Below are 24527 nucleotides of genomic sequence, written 5' to 3'. Positions count from 1 at the left end.
CTAAGCGCCTGCAGCTCTGCGGGTATGCTAATGATATTTCTTCAGGACTTACGCTGGCTTATGCTGGTGTGACCTCGAGTATGGATGACATTGGTCAACGTGCCACGCCGCCCTTGACGAAAGCTCTTGCAATAGCATACGCCCGTGGGAAAGGAGAGGAGAGAGGACAGGAAAAGAGTTTTACAATGACGTGCAAACTCTCCGAAGTCTGAATTTACTGAAAGCTCCTGCAAGCGAGATCATCTATCCAACTGGAAAGAAGGATATTTTTACAGATTTTCAAAGGAGTGGGGAACTGGACTTAACACTACACCGCTAGGACACTTATAGCTCACTGAGACTTTATTGATTTTCCTGCCAGTATTCATCATGCAGTTCTGCTTCACTCTGCACATTCTATATCATTCTGGACAATTATTCTGTATTAAGTTGCATTATTCTTTTCCATCATTTTATTCATTTATATAATTTATTGTATATACTAGACTATCCTCATATATATATATATATATATATATATATATATATATATATATATATATATATATATATATATATATAAATGCATACAGTATAAACAGCACACCGATCAGGCATAACATTGTGTTGGTCCCCTTTTTGCTGCCAAAACAGGAGCTCATCTGTTGGCTCGAACCACACAAGCCAGACTTCCCTCTCCACATGCATCAGTGAGACTTGACTGCACATGACCCTGTCGCCGGTTCACCAATACTTCTTCTTTAGACCACTTTTGATAGATACCGACCACTGCAGACCAGAAACAGCATAATAGAGCTGCAGTTGCCCATTTTTCCTGCTTCTAACACATCAAGTTTGAGGACAAAATGTTCTGCCTCATATATCCCACCCACTAACAGCTGCCATGATGTTATAATGTCATAATAGTTTAATCCTGTTGAATCGCTGATGGATGCATAAATGAAAGGACACACAGGCAAATAGCTGGACAGCAGACATGCCACGACTTTCTAAACATCTCTGCAGGACAAAGAAAAAGGAAGCTGCTATAGAAAACCTGTTTTAGACATTTGACCTTGCTGTGACCCGTTGGGATCAATGCATCACCTGGTTACTATAATAATATGAATCTTTATAGTTCAGTAGATAAGACTCTGGGATACTGATCGGAAGATTTGGGACTCTAACAATACTCCAGGGGTTTTGCATCATAGCTGACCCAAGCTTCCTAACATCGCTGGCATGAAAGAAGGAGGAAGAGAATTGTACTGTACTGTAATGTACATGTGACAAATCAAAATTCCCCCTTTAGTTTTACTTATGGAAATTCTAAAAATAAAAAATTCTAAAATTTCTATTGTACATATGAATGGGGCAAAATTTGGCCTTCATCTAGGTGCAAAATAATATTTGATGTGAATGAGGTTTATTTTTTATACATATTTCTTTTTAAATGATTAGTTTTTATACATATTCCAGAGACTTTTCCTTATTATCTAAAAACTCAGAGGTAATGCCTCATCAATGAAGGAATGAATGAATGTAAATTGTGCTTGGTTGTGCTTTTACAGTATGAGTAAGTTCTATATGTGCTTGTCACAGAGAGAGAGAGAGAGAGAGAGAGAGAGAGAGAGAGAGAATAATTACAGAGTTAGCAGGTCCCTCATGTCCTCCGTTCCCCCCAGAACATTGAGGAGTCAGAAGTAGCCTCTAAGGCTGATGTGATCGTGCCATGCCGGTGTAAGCTTCCTTCCTCGCGCAGCACTGCGGCATCCTGTTTCATATCACTCTTTTTCTAGCGCCGCTGGAATAATCAGAGTCAGCGGGGCCGTGTCAGCTTCCATTTGCAGCCCGTCACAAATGCTGCAGCAAGCGCACGCGCTCTGGCTGCACCTCGCTGATGGAGCTTTGATATCCGTACATAAGCGCTCTGCATAAAGTGGCTCCGCTTCCACACTCAGCTGGAGTAGATGTTGACAAGTGTGACCAAGTGGATTTGCCCTGTTCACCTCAAGGTCATGACATAATTACCGTTTATCATGTTCCATCAGTACACCGTTATGCCCTCGACCCAGCCCTGAGCCTATGGAGACTTATTTCATATTTTTAATGTAAAAAAGTATTTAAGAAATATATATATTTTTTTCCCCTGTCAAACAATCAATGAGTCCAAACGCAGCTAAACTAAGAAACACAGACAGGAAAATCAATCATTCAAGCAGAATATCTATATATACAATAATATTTACCTCTCCAATCATTTCAAAGTGGAAAAACTACATATTGTACAATTTAGACAGGCAGCATATGTGTGTATTTTTCCCACAGCCTGACAAGCAGTTCACAAGTGTCCTATGATAAGGCTACGTAAATATCAATATGGCACAAATGTTAACAATGTAAAAGACATTACTGCTGAGAGAATTTAAATTAATTGCTTTGGAGGATACAAATGATGTAGAAAGGAATTTAAAAGGTAAATAGGTTTGCTTAAAGTAGAATAAACTTCCAGAAAATGACAGCTGTGTTTGATGGGAGATGTCTGACATATAGTCAGAGTGTTTTAAGCTAATGAGAAGGCTACAGCAACTCATATAACCACTATTTACATCCGTGCTGAGAAGAAAAGCATCTCTAAATATAAAACACATGAACCCGCGAGATAGCTGAGCAACAGCAATAGATCACATCAAGTTACACTATTGTTAGACCAGACCAGGGTCTGTCTGTCTGTCTGTCTGTCTGTCTGTCTGTCTGTCTGTCTATCTATCTATCTATCTATCTATCTATCTATCTATCTATCTATCTATCTATCTATCTATCTATCTATCTATCTATCTATCTATCTATCTATCTATCTATCTATCTAGACAGACAGACAGACAGACAGACAGACAGACAGATTTTGACCTGTCAATAATTGATGCCCAGGGAAGTGTGCTTGTGTGTGCGTGTGCGTGTGTGTGTGTGTGTGTGTGTGTGTGTGTGCATGTGTGTGTGTGTGTGTGTGTGTGTGTGTGTGTGTGTGTTTGTGTTTGTGTTTGTGTGAGAGAGACAGAGAGAGAGAGAGAGAGAGAGAGAGAGAGAGAGAGAGAGAGATGGTGTGGATGGATGGATGGATGGATAGATAGACAGACAGACACATGGACAGACAGCAATAGAGAGATACATAGATAAATATATACACAGTTATGGACGGATCAAATATGAATATATGGACACAGTATAGCTTGGAGACAGGCTATTTTGTCACCAGTAAAGGAGTGTGTGTGTGTGTGTGTGTGTGTGTGTGTGTGTGTGTGTGTGTGTGTGTGTGTCTGTGTGTGTGTGTGTGGGCGGTTGTACCTGTATAAGAAGTACGCAGTGATCAATCCATTGGGCTTGCGTGGAGGACTCCAGTGCACTTCAATAACTTCTGCTCCTGCTGCACTGAGCTCAGGAGGATCCAGAGCCTTAGGTGCTGCTTCAGATGTCTGGACAGAGATGCCTTCCCCTACACCACAACCATCTATAATACGGCAAAACAAACAGACCTGAAATAGACACTAGATAATCATGGACAAAAAAGTTCATATCAATTAACATTATGATCTCTACAGCTCTCAATCAGTTATTAATTATACAGGATGACGCTCTGAAAAGGACCTGCTTGGCAGGCTTGAACTCTTATATCATAAGTTGTGAACGGGTCCAGTCCGTCAAGCAGGAGGGAGCGGTGAGGACCAGCTGACCGGGACAGGGGGCGCTCAGTACCAGCATTCAGCAGGATGCTGTAGTCCAGGGGGAGACTGGTGTTATACACACCTGAAGACACAAGACAAAAGATTTGGTAAGTAAGAAGATCAAACAACTGACTAGGAGAACTTTTAGAAGTTATGATTTAGGCACATAAAGTTTATTTTCTAGTTTGAAACCAATCACTTTTTGTTTTATTTGTAACCATGCATTAGATAATAGTAAGTATTTATTTATTTATTTATTTATTTATTTATTTTGAATCTGGTAATTTCTTTGTAAGTTTTCACCCGATATGACATGAAATCAGGATTTAAACATGTCTCCATTCTGCCACTTCGGCAGTTCGAATTATTTCTATAAGTTATAAATTGTTTGATTTGAGTTAAGTTTTTGTGCACCTAACAAACAATAGCAGAGATAGATCCCATCTAGAAGGGTGTTTCTAAACTTAATCCATAAAGATGAATCGTTTTATTGGTGTTAATGATTATATTGTTAATGAACTGAAATGCAGAAATGGTCATTTTCGACAGAATTGATAGTGGCCCATATTTAGAGAAGTTCTAGTTTATATTGGAATGATAAATAAAAAAAACTAAGCTAAAATATGACATCTAAAATAATGGCTTTATTGGTTTTTAAAGAACTATTTTGTATGTTTTGGGAAGAAAATTGAAGAAAGGACATGCGATTCTCTTCAATTGGAGACCCCTCCTTGCAGCTGGGGACGGTTCCACACACATCAACAGCCTGAAGGTCCATGAAGTTACTGAGCAATTAATGAAGTATGAGAATGGATTTGTATTGTAAATATAAACAGTCTGCTAAAATGGCTCAGGAATATCGGAACTATAATGAAAGGTGCCACCCAGATGAGGATGGGTTTCCTTTTGAGTCTGGTTCATCTTAAGGTTTCGTCCTCATACTATCTCAGGTTTTTTTCTTCAACTTATTAGCAGTAAACTTACACATTTGATCCTCTTTATCTCTGTAAAGCTGTTCTGAGACAATATCCATTGGTAAAAGCGCTACACAAATAAAATGATTGAATTGAACTGAATTGAGATTTGCAAATACACAAATTTCAGGAGCCATAGTGCTTGCAAACCAGCAATCCTCTGTGTGCAAAGCGAATGTTTCCTGACGGTTTTTGCTGAATTTCCTTTTCTCTAACCCACACACACACACCCACACTGACTCGCACACTCGTGCAAAAACCTCTTCTGAAAATCTGCCATGACACATTTGAAGACAGAGATCCTGAGCCGCGAAGCTGGAGCTTTGTTAATATTCCCATCACTGGTGCCTTTCATAATTTACAGCAACTAGAGGCTGATAGGTTATTCAACATTTATGAGGCCTGCGATGTATTCCGAGCGGCCTGATTATCTTTACAAATGAAAAAGTTAAATTATTCAACTTCCCTCATTGCCACCTCCCTTAGCAGATGTAGTCTTTTGCCCGAGACACAAACCCCGCTCAAATTAGACGCCGCTTTGATCAGCGCTCCCCTGCCAGCGAAGTTCAATCGCACAGGTCCTTAAGTTCTATTATTTACAGCTAATCATCGACTTCGCAGTTTTTCCCCTACTTTCAAAACGAATGAGGAGTCTAATAAGAAATAATGGACACAAAGGGAAGCGAAAGGAATGTGCCATCAGATCCGATACGTCAAATGCAGGTGCGCCTTGCGAATCCAGGCCCGGTTCAGAATTTGGACTTAACCAACCGTGAGAGATTGTAGTTTAAATCCGTAGATATTTTTTTTTTGACTCTCAGAATGTGAAGTCGATAAACGGTCCAGGCGATGTAAATGTTTCCAGTGGCCACAGGGGCTAGTTAAAGGGCTTTTAGGGTGTAATTGAGGCTTCTGAGCAGGTTCCTCTCGTAGGAAAGAGGCCTAATGAGGCAATAATAACAAAAGATGGACCATCTGCGGCAGACAATCAAAACTGCTTGAAGGTAGGGTGTGTGAATTTATATATATATTTATATATGTATGTATGTATATATATATATATATATATATATATATATATATATATAAAACTTCCAGAAAACATACTCACTCCTTTTCCTGACACACACACACACACACACACACACACACACACACACACACACACACACACAGGCTCAGCAGGTGGATGGTGTAATAGGTGTGAGCGTGCAGCGTTTGAATGGGAATGAGACGGTGTTGTCGGCTCTGCTGAACGAAGGAAGCACAACCTGAGAACGAATCGAGACCGAACTTAGGAAGAAGAAGGGGGTGGGGGTGGTTGTTTGTTTGTTCGCTCGCACGCACTCTTGTTTGTTTGTGTTCATGCTCTCTGGGTGGGAGAACGCTCTGTCTTGGCAGCCCCATAATGCTCAGCGGGACCCTGCAGATTTGCCATTGTTGCCTGCGTATGCAAACACACGCTGATTGATCAGCGGAGGCCGGCGGGTTGCAGACGGCCACTGTGGAAAAGATTAGAGGAATCGCTGAGGGCCGTCGCAAGGACAGAACTTTTCACATTAGAGCTTAAAGTAAAAGAAATCCAACAAGTACTTGTAGTATCATTTTTTGTATAACTGCACTGGTATGTTGCACTTTGCCTGTGTTCGCCATTGCAAATTCCACTTCCTAGTTCAAAACCATGCCACATCGTTAGCAAACACGGCAAAGGGCAATTTCACGAATAGGGCTGTGTTTTGACAATACAGGGGTTGCAATAAAATATTTCACGATACTGAAAGCAAGGTGATATATTGGGATATTTCTCATTTTAGGACTATATTTATTTCTCATTATTTATGATATAATTTAAGGATGTCTGTCATTAAGAACACACCACTCTCCTACCATCATGAAAGAGGTTCTGAAGCATTCGGGCCCTCACATCCAGACTGTGCAACAGTTTTTTCCCTCAAGCCATCAGGTTCCTTAACACACAGAACTGAACTGGAACTCACACGCACACACTCACTCAACAGTGTGTTACTGAGCTGCTAAAGATCTGAACACACACTCATACTCCTTTCACACATCCATGTCTTCAGTACCACCCATATCATATTATTTTATTATTACATAACTGTTCACATGTTGTTTTTCGCACAACTATTTGACTGCTGCTATTGCTGTTTTGCACAACCTTTTATGTTTACATTTTGTGTTTTGTGTATTTGTCCTACACTGTCTTGTCTTGCACTGTTTGCACCAGGCTGCACACGATTTACTTCATGTGGTGAGGACACTTACTTTAGTCCTTAGCTGTGTGTTTTTCTGTTATGTAGCTTTATGTTGTTTTATGTAGGACCAGGGTTCTGGATGAACGTTGTCTTATTTTACTGTGTACTGCATCAGCTATATATATAATCAATTTCTCTTCCTCCATAGGCATAAAAAGGTCTAACTCAGATGTATTAAAGTGTGCAGCGCTACAGACATGTTTTGCCAGTCGAAACTTGGCTGTAACAGTTTTCCTCTGACCAACCAATCAGAGGACATAAAAATGCTGACGCTATTCTGGGCCAGCTAGCTGCCCTGAGAGGCAAATATGAAATCTGATTGGTTAAAGAAACGGACCCATTGCTAATATTCTCCAAGGTTAAAAGGCCAGCAGTACAGACTTTGAAGGTCAGGGGCAGATTAGTTTGACATGGCAGCACATAGAGGCTAAAATCTGATTGGACAAAAAAATCTAACATCCACATACACGTACTGGAAGCACTGCAGCCAAGAGAAACGCTACGAAATGAAGAGAATAAACTGTTGGAATTTAGGTTGTAAATGTAGGTCAGTGTTCTGATATTGTTTAGGCCAGCAGAGAAGGCTTTGCTGGCCATGACGGCCCTCCACTGGAACATGTAAAATGACACTTCGAACCCTAACCCCTTAAACCTACCCATACCACGAAACCTGTGCCAGCTTTACCCGTATCAAACCTCAGTGCCAAAAAATGTTTTGCTTTACATGAACACAATTGGTATCATTGTACCTCAATTAGTATCATTGTTCCTAACAGTCATTAGTACTACCATTAGTATTAAAATAGTAGTAGAAGCATAATCTGAGCACTAACTTGTGTCTTACATTTAAAATTTACAATTTTAAAGGGGCAAGAAAATGAATAGTAAGAACGATTATTATTTCTTCTATAAAGGTAAATAATGCAGGCAGGCAAGGCAAGACAGGCCACATATCCTGCAGTCCAAGCTAATTTTAGGTTTGTGTATATACCACTGTCCTTTAAGCCACAAATTAAGCTTCGTCTGGTTTTAAACTGCAACCACAAACAGCACATAATGTTCCTGAGTTTTTTAATGGCATTTTACATGGAAAACTGAAAACCAAACTAAACAGTCTGTCAAGGCTGCAGTTCCTTCTGGCAGGAGTTATACCTATAATCATTTTAACAGCAGCGCCCCCAGGAAACAGGTGGATATTAACTCGAACATTAGTGGCGTTCTCTTATGCTAGTACTTCCTGTCAATGTTTAAGTTCAGAGAAAAGAAGACTGCTAACGATCTAGCGGTCAGGATATAACCTCGAAACGAAACAACTGCCTTAAATCTTGTTTAAATAAAAAATAAAAAAGAACATACAAAAACCGCAAACACAATAACAATATATATACTGTATATATATTGCGTTTGAAAATCAAACGCGTATCCCCAAACAAAATATCGCGATCCTCACATGTACTGATATTTTCTTCGACAAGCTGATTGGATAAGCGTAAAATGCACAAAGTTTTACAAGAAGCATCTTGAACAGGAATGTACAAATCATCATTGTTTAAACTTGCTAGCCAATGCTTTATTAGCCAATGTTTTAGCTAAAGGAGCTTAGTTTCTTCAAGCTCTACTTTCTTTTAACAGAGCAATAATAAGCAAAACATTTGTGTAGTTGTGTTCAAAATCTCACTCCATAATCTTGTAGTTATTCTATATAGAACTAATATAATTGCTCAATTATGAGTAATAACACCTTACACATTTATAGCAAGGTATTAATGAAGCTAAGCTTGTGCTATAGTCTCTCTTTAAGGGTACGTACCAACTCTCATGTTTTTTTACTTTTTAGAAGAAAGTGCGACGTGTCCTGTTTTTTTACACAAACTCACAGATGCTTGTGTCGTTCTGATCGATGGGGCCGTGATCTCACCTGCAAAATGCTGACCCTCACCAACAATTACAGTACAGAGCACATGGAGCATTTTTGCATAAAGTATACATTGGGGGGATTAAAACTATCCAGGAAGGAGAAAAACTAACCAAATGCTCCATGTGGCATCCTGAAAGGTTGTGGTTTCTTAAAGTTGTGTGACTCAAGTTTTCCGAAACTAAAAAATGCTTTAGAGTTTTATACGCATTTTGGCCAGGCCATTGGTAGTACTCTTGATAAACAATATAACAACTAATGGAATGACTAAAAAGCAAAACAAAAAAAACACTTGAAAGTGTCCCTCAGTGAATCATAGAGATGTCAGCAAATCCGCCGCTTGAGTTTGAATGTCGAGCTAATTGATACTCTGCTACGTCTGGCCGCCGAACGCCTGGCATAACAATCCTGGCCTCGTAAATTCCCTTCTCCTCACGCAGGCCACGGATAAATCACCGCTAAATGACTGCTAAACAGAGAAGGTGCATCAGGCATTAGGGGGAGAACATTACCTGGGAGTGACCACGCGACAGAGACAGAGCGAGAGCCCAAGACGCTGACGTTATAAGGAGCGGGGATCTTCTCCGGGGAGGACACAGGGGTCTGGATGATGTACTGGCTGCTCACACTGCTACCAGCATCAGTACTGGCTTCCAGCTCATAAACATAACTGGAAAAAAAACAAAACACAACCAGGGGAGAAATACAAATAAAAAAACGTCAACTATGGATATATCACACACATAATTAGATAGTGGCTAATAATACTAGTTGTAATAGAATCTTCCAGTTCACTCCACACACACACACACACACACACACACACACACACACACACACACACACACACATATATATATATATATATATATATATATATATATATATATATATATATATATATATATATATATATAGGCCCTGATAGGAATGAAAAGACATTAGTGTATGTGAACAGGCCTTCGCATGGAGGTATGATATAATTGGCAAATGCACCGAGCTGCATCAAAGGAACCAACGTGCTCCTATCAGGTTTGCTCAGATCTTTTAAAACAGGGAGGGGGGGTGGTGGTGAAAGTGGTGGAAGCATAATATTTCACTCATCAGCCAGACTTTCTACTGTGGTGAGGTATGTGACAGCTAATCAACACTGTCATAAATAATCGATGAGCGCGGCCCACCGGTTAGCCGCTTCCTGCGTCTCACTATAGCCTCAGCAGATAATGAAGCGAGCGCTCGCCATTGTGCCGTTGCTCACTGAGCTAAATTGGACAAAGGGAAAAGAAAAGGGGTCTGGGAAACGGCGAGGGCAATGCCTTTTGGCAGGTCGTCTGAAATTACGGCAAATTAAACGTCACGCTTTGACGCGACCCTCTTTGAAGCCGCAGTATAAACAAAGACCAAGAAGGATGGGGTGGTCTGACACGGTGACCCAATCAAACTATCCAATCAGAGCGCGCTCATGGTTTGACATGTCAGATATGTGCCATCAACATGGAATGACAGGATTTAAGGGGGGGATCAGGACTCACTAGGGAAGCTCTGAATGACAACTTGGGCATTAATTCATCTCTCTCTCTGTATAGATAACATAATGGAAACAAACAGATTTATATTGTATCTTAAGCTGCTTATTGGATACAGACCGTCTTTTCAAATATTTACTCACTATATTGCATAAACAACACAATCCTAATGCATACAGAATGTGTGTGTGTGTGTGTGTGTGTGTGTGTGTGTGTGTGTGTGTGTGTGTGTGTTGAAAAATCAAGGCATTTTAAACTGACATTTTTGCATTTGATGTTCAAAGACGACCAGCAGACATACTTACAAAGATTTAAACATGAATTATAAGAAATGTATTCAAATATATATATTTTTAATATATTCGTTTATGTCATTACATTACATTATTATGTCCTGTTTGCTACATATTAAAATATAAACAATTCAAAACTGAAACACATACAATCGTATTCTATTTCATGTCGATTATTGAGAAATAAAAACAAATTATATATATATATATATATATATATATATATATATATATATATATATATATATATATATATATATATATATATATATATATATATATATATATATATATATATATATATATATATATATATATGTGTGTGTGTGTGTGTGTGTGTGTGTGTGTGTGTGTGTGTGTGTGTGTGTGTGTGTTGAGACTGGACCTGGTGTTTAGTGTGTTAGAGACGGGAGTGAGTTGAGACTGGACCTGGTGTTTAGTGTGTTAGAGACAGGAGTGAGTTGAGACTAGACCTGGTGTTTAGTGTGTTAGAGACGGGAGTGAGTTGAGACTGGACCTGGTGTTTAGTGTGATAGAGATGGGAGTGAGTTGAGACTGGACCTGGTGATTACTGTGTTAGAGACGGGAGTGAGTTGAGACAGGACCTGGTGATTACTGTGTTAGAGACGGGAGTGAGTTGAGACTAGACCTGGTGTTTACTGTGTTAGAGACGGGAGTGAGTTGAGACAGGACCTGGTGTTTGGTGTGTTAGAGACAGGAGTGAGTTGAGACTGGACCTGGTGTTTAGTGTGTTAGAGACGGGAGTGAGTTGAGACTGGACCTGGTGATTACTGTGTTAGAGACGGGAGTGAGTTGAGACTGGACCTGGTGATTACTGTGTTAGAGACGGGAGTGAGTTGAGACAGGACCTGGTGTTTAGTGTGTTACAGATAGGAGTGAGTTGAGACTGGACCTGGTGTTTATTGTGTTAGAGACGGAGTGAGTTGAGACTAGACCTGGTGTTTACTGTGTTAGAGACGGGAGTGAGTTGAGACAGGACCTGGTATTTACTGTGTTAGAGACGGGAGTGAGTTGAGACAGGACCTGGTGTTTAGTGTGTTAGAGACGGGAGTGAGTTGAGACTGGACCTGGTGATTACTGTGTTAAAGACGGGAGTGAGTTGAGACTGGACCTGGTGTTTAGTGTGTTAGAGACGGGAGTAAGTTGAGACTGGACCTGGTGTTTAGTGTGTTAGAGACGGGAGTGAGTTGAGACTGGACCTGGTGATTACTGTGTTAGAGACGGGAGTGAGTTGAGACAGGACCTGGTGTTTACTGTGTTGGCGATGGGAGTGAGTTGAGACAGGACCTGGTGATTACTGTGTTAGTGATGGGTGTGAGTTTAAACAGGACCTAGTGTTTATTGTGTTAGAGATGAGAGTGAGTTGAGACTGGACCTGGTGTTTAGTGTGTTAGAGACCGGAGTGAGTTGAGACTGGCCCTGGTGTTTAGTGTGTTAGAGACGGGAGTGAGTTAAGACTGGACCTGGTGATTATTGTGTTAGAGACGGGAGTGAGTTGAGACTAGACCTGGTGTTTACTGTGTTGGCGATGGGAGTGAGTTGAGACAGGACCTGGTGATTACTGTGTTAGTGATGGGTGTGAGTTTAAACAGGACCTAGTGTTTAGTGTGTTAGAGGCTTGTTTGAGTTTAAACAGGACCTGGTGTTTAGGTGTTAGAGGCGGGTTTAAGTTTAAACAGGACCTGGTGTTTAGGTGTTAGAGGCTTGTTTGAGTTTAAACAGGACCTGGTGTTTAGGTGTTAGAGGCGGGTTTAAGTTTAAACAGGACCTGGTGTTTAGGTGTTAGAGGCTTGTTTGAGTTTAAACAGGACCTGGTGTTTAGGTGTTAGAGGCTTGTTTGAGTTTAAACAGGACCTGTTGTTTAGTGTGTTAGAGGCAGGTGTGTGTTGAGACAGGAACTGGTGTTTAGTGCATTAGAAATGTGTGTGTGTTGAGGAAGGACCTGGTGTTAGGCTGCAGGTTGGCATCTGTGTGTTCGTTGTTATGTGGGCCGCCGGAGTACACACTCTCTTTGTCACGCAGGAGCCGGTAGTGTGTGAGTCGGCCATTGGGTCGAGATGGCGGACTCCAGTAGAGCTTGATTGCCGTGCTGTTCACTACAATGTGCCTCAGAATGGACCAGATGCCTACATGTTCAACAAATGCAGAACTGTTAACCTTTTAACCAAAATGAAGGAAAACTAAAAATCTGCTTTAAGAAAGTACAGGTATGAAAAGAAGGAAAGGCAGGTAACAAAATTTTTTTTTTTTGCTGAAGTGTGTGGGTGTGTACACACTAACCTTCCGGTGCATCTTGCAGGGTGCGGCCTATATATGGCTTACTTGTTCCGCAGCCGACTACCGTGCAGGCCGTGAGCACGAAGCTGTAGTTGGTGTAAGGCTGCAGTCCTGCAAACACATCACACACACACACACACACACACAGCTGAAATATTTGATACAAAACTGCACAATTATTTATTTTATATATATATATATATATATATATATATATATATATATATATATATATATATATATAAAACTGTATGAAAGAAATATATATTTTTGCTCAGAATAACTAATTACTGCTAATTGAGTTGTTGCGTTTGCAGCTTTCGGCTGCGGAAATGCAGAAGAGCTGCTGCTTAGTATTCAGTCCTCCTTCATTCGTTTAACCCAAACACAGATCAATGTTTTCAGAACGCTGGATCGTGTTTGGGTTAAGTAAAGAACTCTGTCGAGCATACTAAACGCAAAGGGACAGCCGCTAAGAATGCGGTCTTTACAGCTTGGCTTCACTGTTGCCATGCATGCCATGTATGTGTGAGTGTGTGTTTCTTGCATGATAAATAACCTTTTCACAACATTATAGGAAGCAATATCTATATCAAACTACACATTAGATCCTTTATGAAAGATATATATTTTTTTATGATAACACAATCACAACTACAGGAACTGCTGCAGTTTCAGCTAAATAGACACTAGAATATTGAATGAGAGGGCCAGCAACCTCTATTTCTTTTTCTACCCCTTTGCACTGTATCATAGGATCAAATCAAATGTAAAAACCGTCAATACATAATACTATCATTGTAGTATTAAGATGATGATGATTATTTCAGTCTTGGTTCTCCAGTTTTCAGGCGAACTCAAGGGGGCACTCTAAGTCTGATTAAGACATATGCAATAGAAATAAAACTGGAAAAAAAACAAAACAAAGAGTGACAGTACAATCATTTTAGCGCTCACCCCTTGACGTGTCCCGTTCGCAGCGCGAAGCTAACGCAAAGTGAAACAATGCCATAACTGTCATCCAAATTGTTCTGTACAGTGCAATGAGGAAGTGCGGCCTAATAAATGACAAGAAGTGGCCGTTTATTGACAAGCTGCCATTTACTGTTTGCATTAGAGAATATAAGAAGATGATGGCCACATGTTCCTTTTCTCCATAAAAGAGTACCAGAACCGGGCTGAAGGAGAAAAGATCTTTAACAGTTCCCTGACTGGTCCTGGAAACAATCAAGCGCCGACTTCCTGTGTACAATTACTTTTCCTTATTAATTCGCACCCCAATTCCGATGGGGGTTATGGAGTGATTTGTTGGTTTACGAATGACGCTGGAGACGACCTGCAAAGCCTATTACAGGCTCGGCGTATTCCTCGTCCATCCGTTCCCCCTCTATCTGCTGGGGCATAATTTAGAGAAGCTTGAGGTTCCTCTCCTCCTCCACCTCCTCCTCCTTCTCCTCACTCACTCGTCTCATGAGTCACAACATGGCCACTCTGATGTGTGTTCTGTGACAGAGAAATATTAGCTCCGAACAGGAGTCAGACAGGGCCGTTCGCAAGCTCTGCGCACCAGAAACCAATGACTTTGAACATTCATGTGATGTCTGCATGGGGGACAAGCCATTAGAACTCGGATCGCATGAAATCATTGAGCTGTTTAGCTGTGTCATTTCGAAAAGAATACTCGTAGAAATTATCGCCTGTGTGACTGGTGGTGTCGCAAGGTGAATTAGCATATGCAAAATAAGTCCTTGTCGAGAGGAGAATTAATAAAATCGCCCTAATAATATTATAACTAATAATATTATAGTATATAAATGAATAAACTAATGTATTAATATTACATTTAATACATACACAAAATGAAGCACAACTTCTATCTATCTATCTATCTATCTATCTATCTATCTATCTATCTATCTATCTATCTATCTATCTATCTATCTATCTATCTATAATATTATAAGTTTAACAGTCATAATTGATTATGCTTAATTGATTCTTTTATATTTTCCTATATTTTATTTATAATGAATATTTTATTAAATTTAATTAAATTATTAGAAATTATAGAATGCCATCCAGAAAGACTGATTACTAATAACAATTAATATATATATATAAAATGCTGAATTGGATTAAAATTAAAATTAATTATTTTATAAATATCTATCTATCTATCTATCTATCTATCTATCTATCTATATATATATATATATATATATATATATATATATATAGATAGATAGATAGAGAGAGAGAGAGAGAGAGAGAGAGAGAGAGAGATAGATATTCCCAGGTTTGTCCTGATTTCAGAGTGAATTCAGCTCATTTGTGCATCTTCGAAGTAAAAGCATGGGGTAAACTAAGGGTCGGGGGAAGGTGGAGTGGGGTGGGGTGATGGGGTGGGAGTCCCGAAGTCATGATCATTCTCACTCTCCCTTTTCTCTCTCATCTTTAGGCAGATAATTTGGCAATTAAGTCTAAACAAAAGGGCATTGTTGTGCAGCGGCACTTTCCCTGGAATCACGACGCTTCCTCTGAAGATGCTCTGAGTGCCTGAGTCAAGGTTAACTTATTCCAACGCTGAGGTCAATTACTGCCAGCACATTTTGTTTGCAAATGTGCCATGGTATCATTCTCACTCTCACCCTCCCTATTTCTCTCTCTCTCTCTCTCTCTCACACACACACACACACACACACACACACACACACACACACACACACACACACACACTTCTCTTCATTTTGCATTGTAAAGGCCGCTTAAAGTCCAATCTTGAGGCTTTTTGGTGTTTTAGTGTTGAACACAGAGCTGCTTGTGTTGGAAACACGTCGGCTGTCATTTTAAAAACTTTCAGTCCTCTGCATTGGATTTTCAGGCAAATGAGTTACAGTATATATATATATATATATATATATATATATATATATATATATATATATATATATATAATGTGTATATAATGTTTAATGTATACATAAGTTATATGTATACACACACACACACACATACATTATATATATGGGCCGTGTGTTAGCAGCACAATATGTGTCTGCAACAGAAAAGAAAACATTCAATTTGCCCTGACCTGATGTTTCCAACACATGTAGATAGAATTATAATACTTTATACTGTAACCTGAATATACATTTAGCTTTTTTGTAAATCTTTGTTTACACTGTATTTAATTACTACTATACTATAACTATATTTTACTAGATCACTTTATTAATTCTATACTACATGCCTCTTAATTATTCTTATTTTCTTTGTACAGATATTTACAATATTTATATGCAGCCCAGCTGCAATTGCTTTGGCAATACAAATGTACAATTTAACTTTCCTAGTTTTTATAGTTTTTCTTATAGCACCAGCACCCCATGATAAATTCCTTGTATATGCAACCCATTAAACTTGGCAATAAAGATGATTCTGATTTTTTTACTGTTATTTATTTTAGTTATCTACAACATGCAAATGTTTCTACTGTTCATTCATAATAATTTTTTCTATGCAATATTGGATGGAAACAGTCATGAAAATAAAGTGATTCAAATTGAAAAATTGAGACAGAAAGAGAGAGAGAGAGAGAGAGAGAGAGAGAGAGAGAGAGGATGAGAGATTTAATAACACAACCCTGACACACATTTTTGGATGCGAAAAATTCCGAACTTCTTTTGTCTTTTCTTGCACCACTGATATAAAGGCCTGATGCTGGTTCTCAACAAGTCCTAAATGTGCTGCGCTGCCCATCCGCCAAATCAGCCCTCGTACCGTGACACGCCCAGAATCCCAGAGCAACCCCATTGGCTCTTAATGCTCCTGCTGACACATACACCAACTACAGGGCTTTCAAAGGATGAGGACGAAAGGCGCGATGCTGAAATATCTTCGCTTAGCAGGGAGCTGCTCGGGTGCTTTGGAACGACTCTGATTTCGAGCTTATGCCCAAACACGAGCTGCCTTCCAGGGACTTTACTGTAGCACACACTGACAAAGCCGTTCTCACGAGTAACGGTAGAGAGGAGACCGTGAAAAAAGCACGACTGCAAATCATGCAGTATAAAAAGTCCTAACTCTTCCTGGCATGCAACGAAACCAATCAGACCTCACATCTCACGAAAAGACTTATGTAAAGTAAGTAAAATATTACGAAACAGTTTTTTACTCCAGTAAACGAAAGCAATTCGGCACGGATATCACTGTCTCAAAGGAGGCGATTCCAAATGTGCTCTCTCCCTTTCTCTCTCTCTCTCTCTCTTTCATTCCCTCAGCCGACTCTCCCTCTCCCAGGACAAGCTCTCAGCATGCCTTTTCATTCATATTAATTGTGACTGGAAGAAGATCAGACGCTTCCCAAAAAAATATGCACCCCACTCAGATTTGATAATCATGTCATTGATAGTGTCGGCGAGCGAGGAACCTCTAGCATTTGGCGTTTATTTTTTTCCCCCCACACTCATCTCTTGCCACATGAATTATGCATTTCAAATTTCCTCCACAGAGGGACACTTAAAGCACATATGTCCTATTTGCATGGATCCATTTAAATAAATGTTTTACAATACTGTACTGTGCTAGTGTACTTATAATAATAATAATAATAATAATAATAATAATAATAATAACAACAATAATGCAAATCTAAAAATAAAAATGTGAATAATGATGATAGTGATAATAACAATTGTTATTATTATTATTATTATTATATGTATTATTATTATTATTATTATTATTATTATTATTATAAGATTAATATTATTACATTCATTATACTGAATAATTACTACTACTAATACTAGGTCTAATAATAATAATAATAATAATAATAATAATAATAATAAAATATTAAAACAACAATAACAATAAAAGCTTTTAAAAGTAAAAAATAATAATTACAATTATTGTAATTGTATTATTAATATTATTATTATTATTAATAATGATAGTCATTATTATCATCATTATTATTATGAATTATTCTTGTACATTTATTCATAGAGGTACTGTTCTGGTACCAAAACAGCACAGCTTACCCTTTATTTATTTATTGTTATTATTATTATTATTATTATTATTATTATTATTACAAATATTATTATTATTGTTATTATTGTCATCATTATTATTATTATGCACTAATACTAATAAATGCCTATTATGAATTATTTTTGTGCATGTGTTCATTGAGTCTATTATTAATAATAATAATAATAATGATAATAATAATAATAATAATAGTAATAATAATAGGTTTATGTATTATGATGATGATTTAGCAAATGATATTTAGAGAGATGACAGAAATATTCATAATCTTGATATTCCAAATCGAAGTCTGCCCCTACAGAGTGAGCCCCTCTCAGCATGGGTAAAAACAACATGTGTTGTGCAGCTGCCCGTTTCAGTGTGTCGGGCTCAGCAATGCGAGCGTGTGCCCCGGTGCAAATTCCCGGCCCAGCGACGTATGGCTCGGGGCCAGAACCGCAGCTCTACTCCTGGGCAGATATAAAAGAGACCCCACAAATCATGGGGGCCCTGGCGCCTGATGGGCAGGGCAGCACGCTCATTGCGGGAATCAGGTGTAAATTCAGTCATTAGATTGCTTCCAGAAAACAGCGTGCATAAATAAAGGGCTGTCTTCGCCGAGGGGACGCTGGACCTACTCCCTCTCGCCGGTTACTCGGTTACTGCTGCTGCTGCTGGAGGTGTGAGGGAGTGGCTGCTCTCAGCTGCCAGATAGATTCATCACTCACTCTCAGCATGCACACATGCGCACGCACACACACACACACACACACACACACACACACACACACACACACACACACACACACTTTTGCTACAAGATCAAACCACGTAAAATATGTCTGGCAATGAGCTGCCTGTTTGAAAAGTTTTCCTTGAGCACGGGACAATCAACACCTAATCATATGTTGCGTTTTTAGCTTGCTCATACAAAATGACCTGAGAGATGGTTAAGTACCTTGGAGTACGTGCTCCATCTTTCCGTGAGTGTGTGTGTGAATAAGTCCGACTCCAGTTTGGTTAAGCCGATACTCCCGCACCACACCGTTGGGTTTAGACGGAGCCTCCCAGCTCAAGTGAAGAGTTCTGGGCCCCAGAGCTCTCACTATTGGAGAAGCAACACCTTCTGGTACCCCCTGGACAGTCACTGCCACCACCTACACACACACACACACACACACACACACACACACACACACACACACACACACACACACATACACAGAAAGGAATTACAGAGCAATTTGCCCTAATGGAGGCTTGGATATCCTTCTCTAATAGAATGTCACTAGTGGTTTCGGTTCTTGTCTTTAAGAGTGGCAGACTATTAGGCGAGGCCAGGGAGAGGTGGTTAAGGTTCTTTCTTTCTTTTTATTTTTTTCCCTTGTTCTTTGCTCGTTTGCAGCCTGGCCCAGGCACTAGCCTGATGTGCTTTTGCGAGCCCACAGAGTGTCCACGGAGATTAAATCAGCTTTCTCAGGCCTCCCCCCATGCCCTGGCTGGTAATTGCTCCCCCTGTATTAGGGGCCCACAATAATTGCAACTGTTTGGCTAATGCTTTCAGGTGTACAAGTTGATCCCGCCACCATGCTTCACTTAAAAACCGACAAGTTTGGGAAGAAGAAACGTTCGGGAACGAGAGAGACACAGAACAGTATCATCAGGAGCCCGGGGCATTCTAGGTACGTCTCTGAAAAAAAAAAGTGCTGTTTCTGTTCTCTAGCATTTCCTCAGCACGCCTCGGAGAACAATAATCACCTGATCTAAAATGGGACGTGCCGAGAGTCGAGCTAGTTCTTTCATCTAACACAGACTGCAATTATAGCAAGGGAACACCGATGCGGCTTAGATAGATGCTCCCGAAGAACCACACAGCTGCTATCAGAAATATCCAGTCGGCTCAGCATTTCATAATTGGAGAGCAGGAGCAGGGCTGGGAGAAACAACTTCTCCAAGTAGAGGAGTTCTTCTACAGCTCCATCACTTTTATGGCTAGGAGCCGAATGGGAGTTATCAACCACAGGTTAAAACAGGGCTCTCAAAACTTTTTTCGGGCAAAATAATCTAAAGAAATGCATAAACATCTAGGAACTTGGTGGAACTTGAGTAGGTCAGGGCTCTGTGCAGGATGATTGAGCTGTTCATTTTTAACTGGAGCTTACATTGTGCACACAGATGGATTGAGATTTATAGTTTCTAAACGTTCTATTAACTGTGTGCTTGTGGGAAAACCATATAAGGGTGATGATCAGGTGTTTCCCAACCACAAACCTTTACCCATACAGTGTACAGTATTTCAGCTTCCTACCCCTGAATTCTTCAATGAAACTCTGCAATGAACTGATGTTTTGGACTCACATTGGAGGAGCGCGTGCAGCCGGCTATAGTACAGGCTCTTAGCTGGTACGTGTACTCGTGGAAAGGCTGAATGCCTCCAGCATCAGTGAAACTCCTCTCAGTTCCACGGTAACGCTCGCGCCCATCTCGCGAGACCACGTAGTGGCTGATCTCACCTGGAGAAACGTACAAACAAAAACACGCGAATGCACAGGTTAGAAATCAAATCTAGGCAGAGCGGAAAGGGTTTTAACCAGTCGAATGTATTCCTCTACACTTCCCCAATCTTCTCATTGTCCATGTTCATCTTTTAATGTGTCACTGTTGCCTGTGTCGGTATGAGTACGGAGGCGGAGGACTAACTTCGCCTAAAATCACAGCAGATTGGGCTGTGGGCCTTCTGATTAAAGAGCAGACTGCCCCTAATGAGCAATCAGCGTGTTTCTTTACATATTTAAGTGGTCCAGAAGTTCGCTCAAACGAAGCTTGTTATTTCTACTTAGTGCCATGTTTATGCGCATGTGAATTCGGGCATTCATAAATTATTCGGCTGGGAGATGCAGATTAAGTGTGCTAACTGAGGGCGCACCGCTACATCAATCAGCCCGATACACTGCGACCCACCCCGCCGGGTCGTTATCACGCGGCTGATTCTAGTTCAGCGTCGGAACGAGGCCAAATGTACGAAATCACGACGCGAGCGCAGATTAGCAAAACAAGCAGCTCCGTGATTAAAGGGGATCAGATGGGAACGTGTGAGGACCAGGCGTCAGTACAGCAACAATGACTTTCAAATAATTACAATGGTGCAGCTAGAGCTTCCTGTACCATCGCCTTTATCAGCGGCCTTATTGACAATCATGTGATCGTGTTTCCATTTCAGTATTTTCTTTCTTTGGGGCTTTAAGACCCAAATACAGGTAGTCCCTGACTAATGATGGAGATGCGTTCCCGATGACCCCGTCGTAACTTGAAAATATCTTAAGTGGAGACATGGTCTAGCCTACCCATCATTCTTAAGGAATGGTGATCAGCATGTGGTAGTATATTGTAGTTTGTTAAAAATGTAACAAATTACAGTCCATCATTAAGAAATACAGAGCAATTTACACTACCTAAATGTATAAACTTGACAGTATATATGTATGTGGCACGAGCGGCGGTTCGCGAGTGGAGGGCGGAGCCGGACAAAACGAGTGATAAGAAGCACAAACGTAGCTAATAAGACTAATCAGTGCTCTCTGTTTCCGGTGACGGCAATAAAAAGGAGACACGAGAGCTAAAATTGGGATTTAAAACAGCAAAAACACAGATACAACTTAACTCTGTTGACCGCTGGCGAGAGTGAGGCATCCCACAAGGCGGAGATATGTACATCCTGGCAGCATACAAACGCATCCTACCGCATACATACATTCTCGAAATATTGTAATTTGGGGACTACATATACATAACAGCTTTTTCAGGAAGTTGCAGCTTGGGGATCAGATGTTTGACTTCTGATCTGAAGGTCATGGATTCAAATCCCACCAAGCTGCCAATGATAGGGCCCTTTAGCAAGGCCCTTAATTGCTGATATAACAGTAAGTTGCTCTGGTTAAGTGCATCTGCCAATATCCCATAATTGTCAATGTAAGCTTTACAAAATAAATGTTGAACACAGTTTCAAACAGATTCGACAAGTTTACATAACAGTTACCGTTTGCTTTAATCGGAGAGGACCAGTTGAGCAAGATGATGTCGTCTCGGAGGCCCACCCGGCTCCAACGGAGGGGCAGGACACCTTGAGGTACGTCCTCTTTAGTAGTGATCCAAGAAGGCGGGCTGAACCCGTGGCCACGTCGGTTCCATGCAGATACTCTGTACTCATAGGTGGTGAATGGCTCCAAATTGGTGTCTAAAATAACATGCAAAACAACAGTAAAAAAAAGTCTAAACACACGTATTCAAAGAAACTAGCTGTATCTGTATCTAGTTAATGCTTTAACTATCTATATTTCAATCCATATGTGAACCAGAAGGAGTTAATGTGTTAAACTATAACAGCTCGAAAAAGTATGTATTGTTCATTCACAATTGAAGAACCAATTTATTTTGTTGCAGGAAAAAACTCATCCATTCGATTTCTGATTTTAACGCTCATAGACACTTTGATCATCCATTCTAGTGAGGTATCACTAAAATGAGGCCAGATGTGATGCAGGTAGTTTATGGCATCCCCCAGGAGAGCAGTTAGGGGCATCTTCCTCTCCATACGGAAACAAGTCTTTGCTTTAAAGACTGGCCTGGGACCTCTGTGTTTATGGCAGTGTTTTTCTTTATCAGTGCTACAACAGTTCGGCGTAGAAGTGTGTGTGTGTAAAGTCATGGGTGTAAATCACTTAAATGGCTTTGCAAGACCTGCGAAGCTGGAAAGCAGCTCACGCCACTACATCCCGTGAGTCCGGGCACATCACAGAAAGCAAAACGCTTTAATACTTTTTTTTTTTTTTTTTTTTTACAGGCAAATGACCCACAGCTAATGTTCTCAATCACATTATTGCCTCACTGACTTTACTGACACACACACAACAATAACATTATAAGCTTTGCTGATGGAAGTCAGTGTCCCTTGATTAGATACCATTCAAGAAACCAAAAGCTAAGCGTACTGAAAGGCCATATTGGAGAAAGCCGGGGAGCCGGTCTCCGTGAGGTATTCATCTGAGCGTGCTCAGTGTCACCCGTCTGCAGGTTGTTAGTGTGGGGGAGTGCGGAACATCTGGAGGCACGTGGGGCCACCGCAGCTTTAGACGCTTGTGCCCAGATGGCGGCACAGTGCTGACTAGAATCACTCTGGTTGCTCCAGCCAGCCCTGCTGAACTCCTGCATTAGTCTTGATTAAATAGACATAACTAACCAAATAAATAACGCACTGGAAGGACCAATCGTGCGCTCCCTCCAGTCAGCCACACAAATTAATGCGAAAGCCAAGCGGGCGCTCGAGCTGCCAAGCTGGAATTTCTTGGAAGTGGCAGTTCGACGTAGTATGTAAGAGCGCAGTTTGGGGATGATTAGCATGAACTAATGCGTCTGTTCCGGGAGGCAGTGGGTACCAAGAGTGTAGAGTCATTAAAAATAGGTACATTTTAATGTAGCTAAAATGCAGTCGGGTGTAAAGTATTTGAATAAATGTACTTCGTTACCATACTTTAAACTTTTCAAAGACTCTACTCATTACTTGACTACATTTATGAATCAAATTACATTATGTACTTCACTTCACACTTCACTTCACAGATACTACACTTATTGTCATTAAAACTTAACAACCCCCTATTCGTTTCTTCCAGAGCTGCACAGGTTGTTGCTGGGATCCTCTTCCACTCCTCCATAATGACATCACAGAGCTGCTAGATGTTAGACACATGGCCACCTTCTGCTTGAGGATCCCCACAGGTGCTCAATAGGGCTCAGGTCTGGAGACATACTTGACCACTCCATCACCTTCACCTTCAGGTTACTCAGCAAGGTCAGTTGTCATCTTGACGGGTTGTTTGGGGTCGTTATGGTGTTTAAAAAGTGCCATTCGGCCCAGTTTCAAAACGTAGGTCATCATGTTTTACTTCAGAATGTCACAGTACATCTTGAATTCCATGTTTCCCTCAATGAAGCGCATCTCCCCAGTACCAACGCCACTCATGCAGCCCCAGACCATGATGCTACCACCACCATGCTTGACTGTTGGCAACACAATTTTCTTGGTACTCCTCACCAGGGCATCGCCACACATGCTGGACACCATTTGAGCCAAACAAGTTAATCTTCTCATCAGACCACAGGACATGGTTCCAGTAATTTATGCTCTTGGACAGGTCATCGCCAGCAAACTTTTTGCGGGCTTTCCCGTAAGGTAGCTTCAGAAGAGGCTTTCTTCTTGGACGGCAGCCATGCAAACCAACTTGTTGCACTGTGTGGCGTATGGTCTGAGCATTGACAAGCGAACCTTCCACTTCTGCAATCTCTAAAGCAATGCTGGCAGAACTCATGTTTTTTAAAGACAACTTTTGCAAATGTTGCACGGCACGAGGACTCGACTTCTTTGATGGACTCTTGCGAGGTCTGTTCCGATTGAAACCTGTCTTGGAAAACCTCTGTATGACCCTGGCCACTGTACTGTAACTCAGTTTC

At 40.5% G+C, this 24527-nt stretch overlaps 1 protein-coding gene across 1 annotated transcript in view; it reads right to left on the bottom strand.

Moving 5' to 3' along the window:
- The window catches only part of ush2a (Usher syndrome 2A (autosomal recessive, mild)), a 223610-nt gene that overhangs the window by 26711 nt on the left and 172372 nt on the right, over positions 1-24527 (bottom strand). Inside the window, 8 exon segments of the mRNA XM_046855966.1 lie at positions 3325-3487; positions 3625-3783; positions 9379-9536; positions 12649-12832; positions 12987-13094; positions 18979-19177; positions 20379-20533; positions 22057-22254. Coding sequence (XP_046711922.1) covers positions 3325-3487; positions 3625-3783; positions 9379-9536; positions 12649-12832; positions 12987-13094; positions 18979-19177; positions 20379-20533; positions 22057-22254 — 1324 coding nt within the window.

Source organism: Silurus meridionalis, chromosome 8 (genome assembly GCF_014805685.1).
Source record: "Silurus meridionalis isolate SWU-2019-XX chromosome 8, ASM1480568v1, whole genome shotgun sequence".
Taxonomy (NCBI): Eukaryota; Metazoa; Chordata; class Actinopteri; order Siluriformes; family Siluridae; genus Silurus; species Silurus meridionalis.
This window is presented reverse-complemented; position numbering and strand designations above follow the sequence as displayed.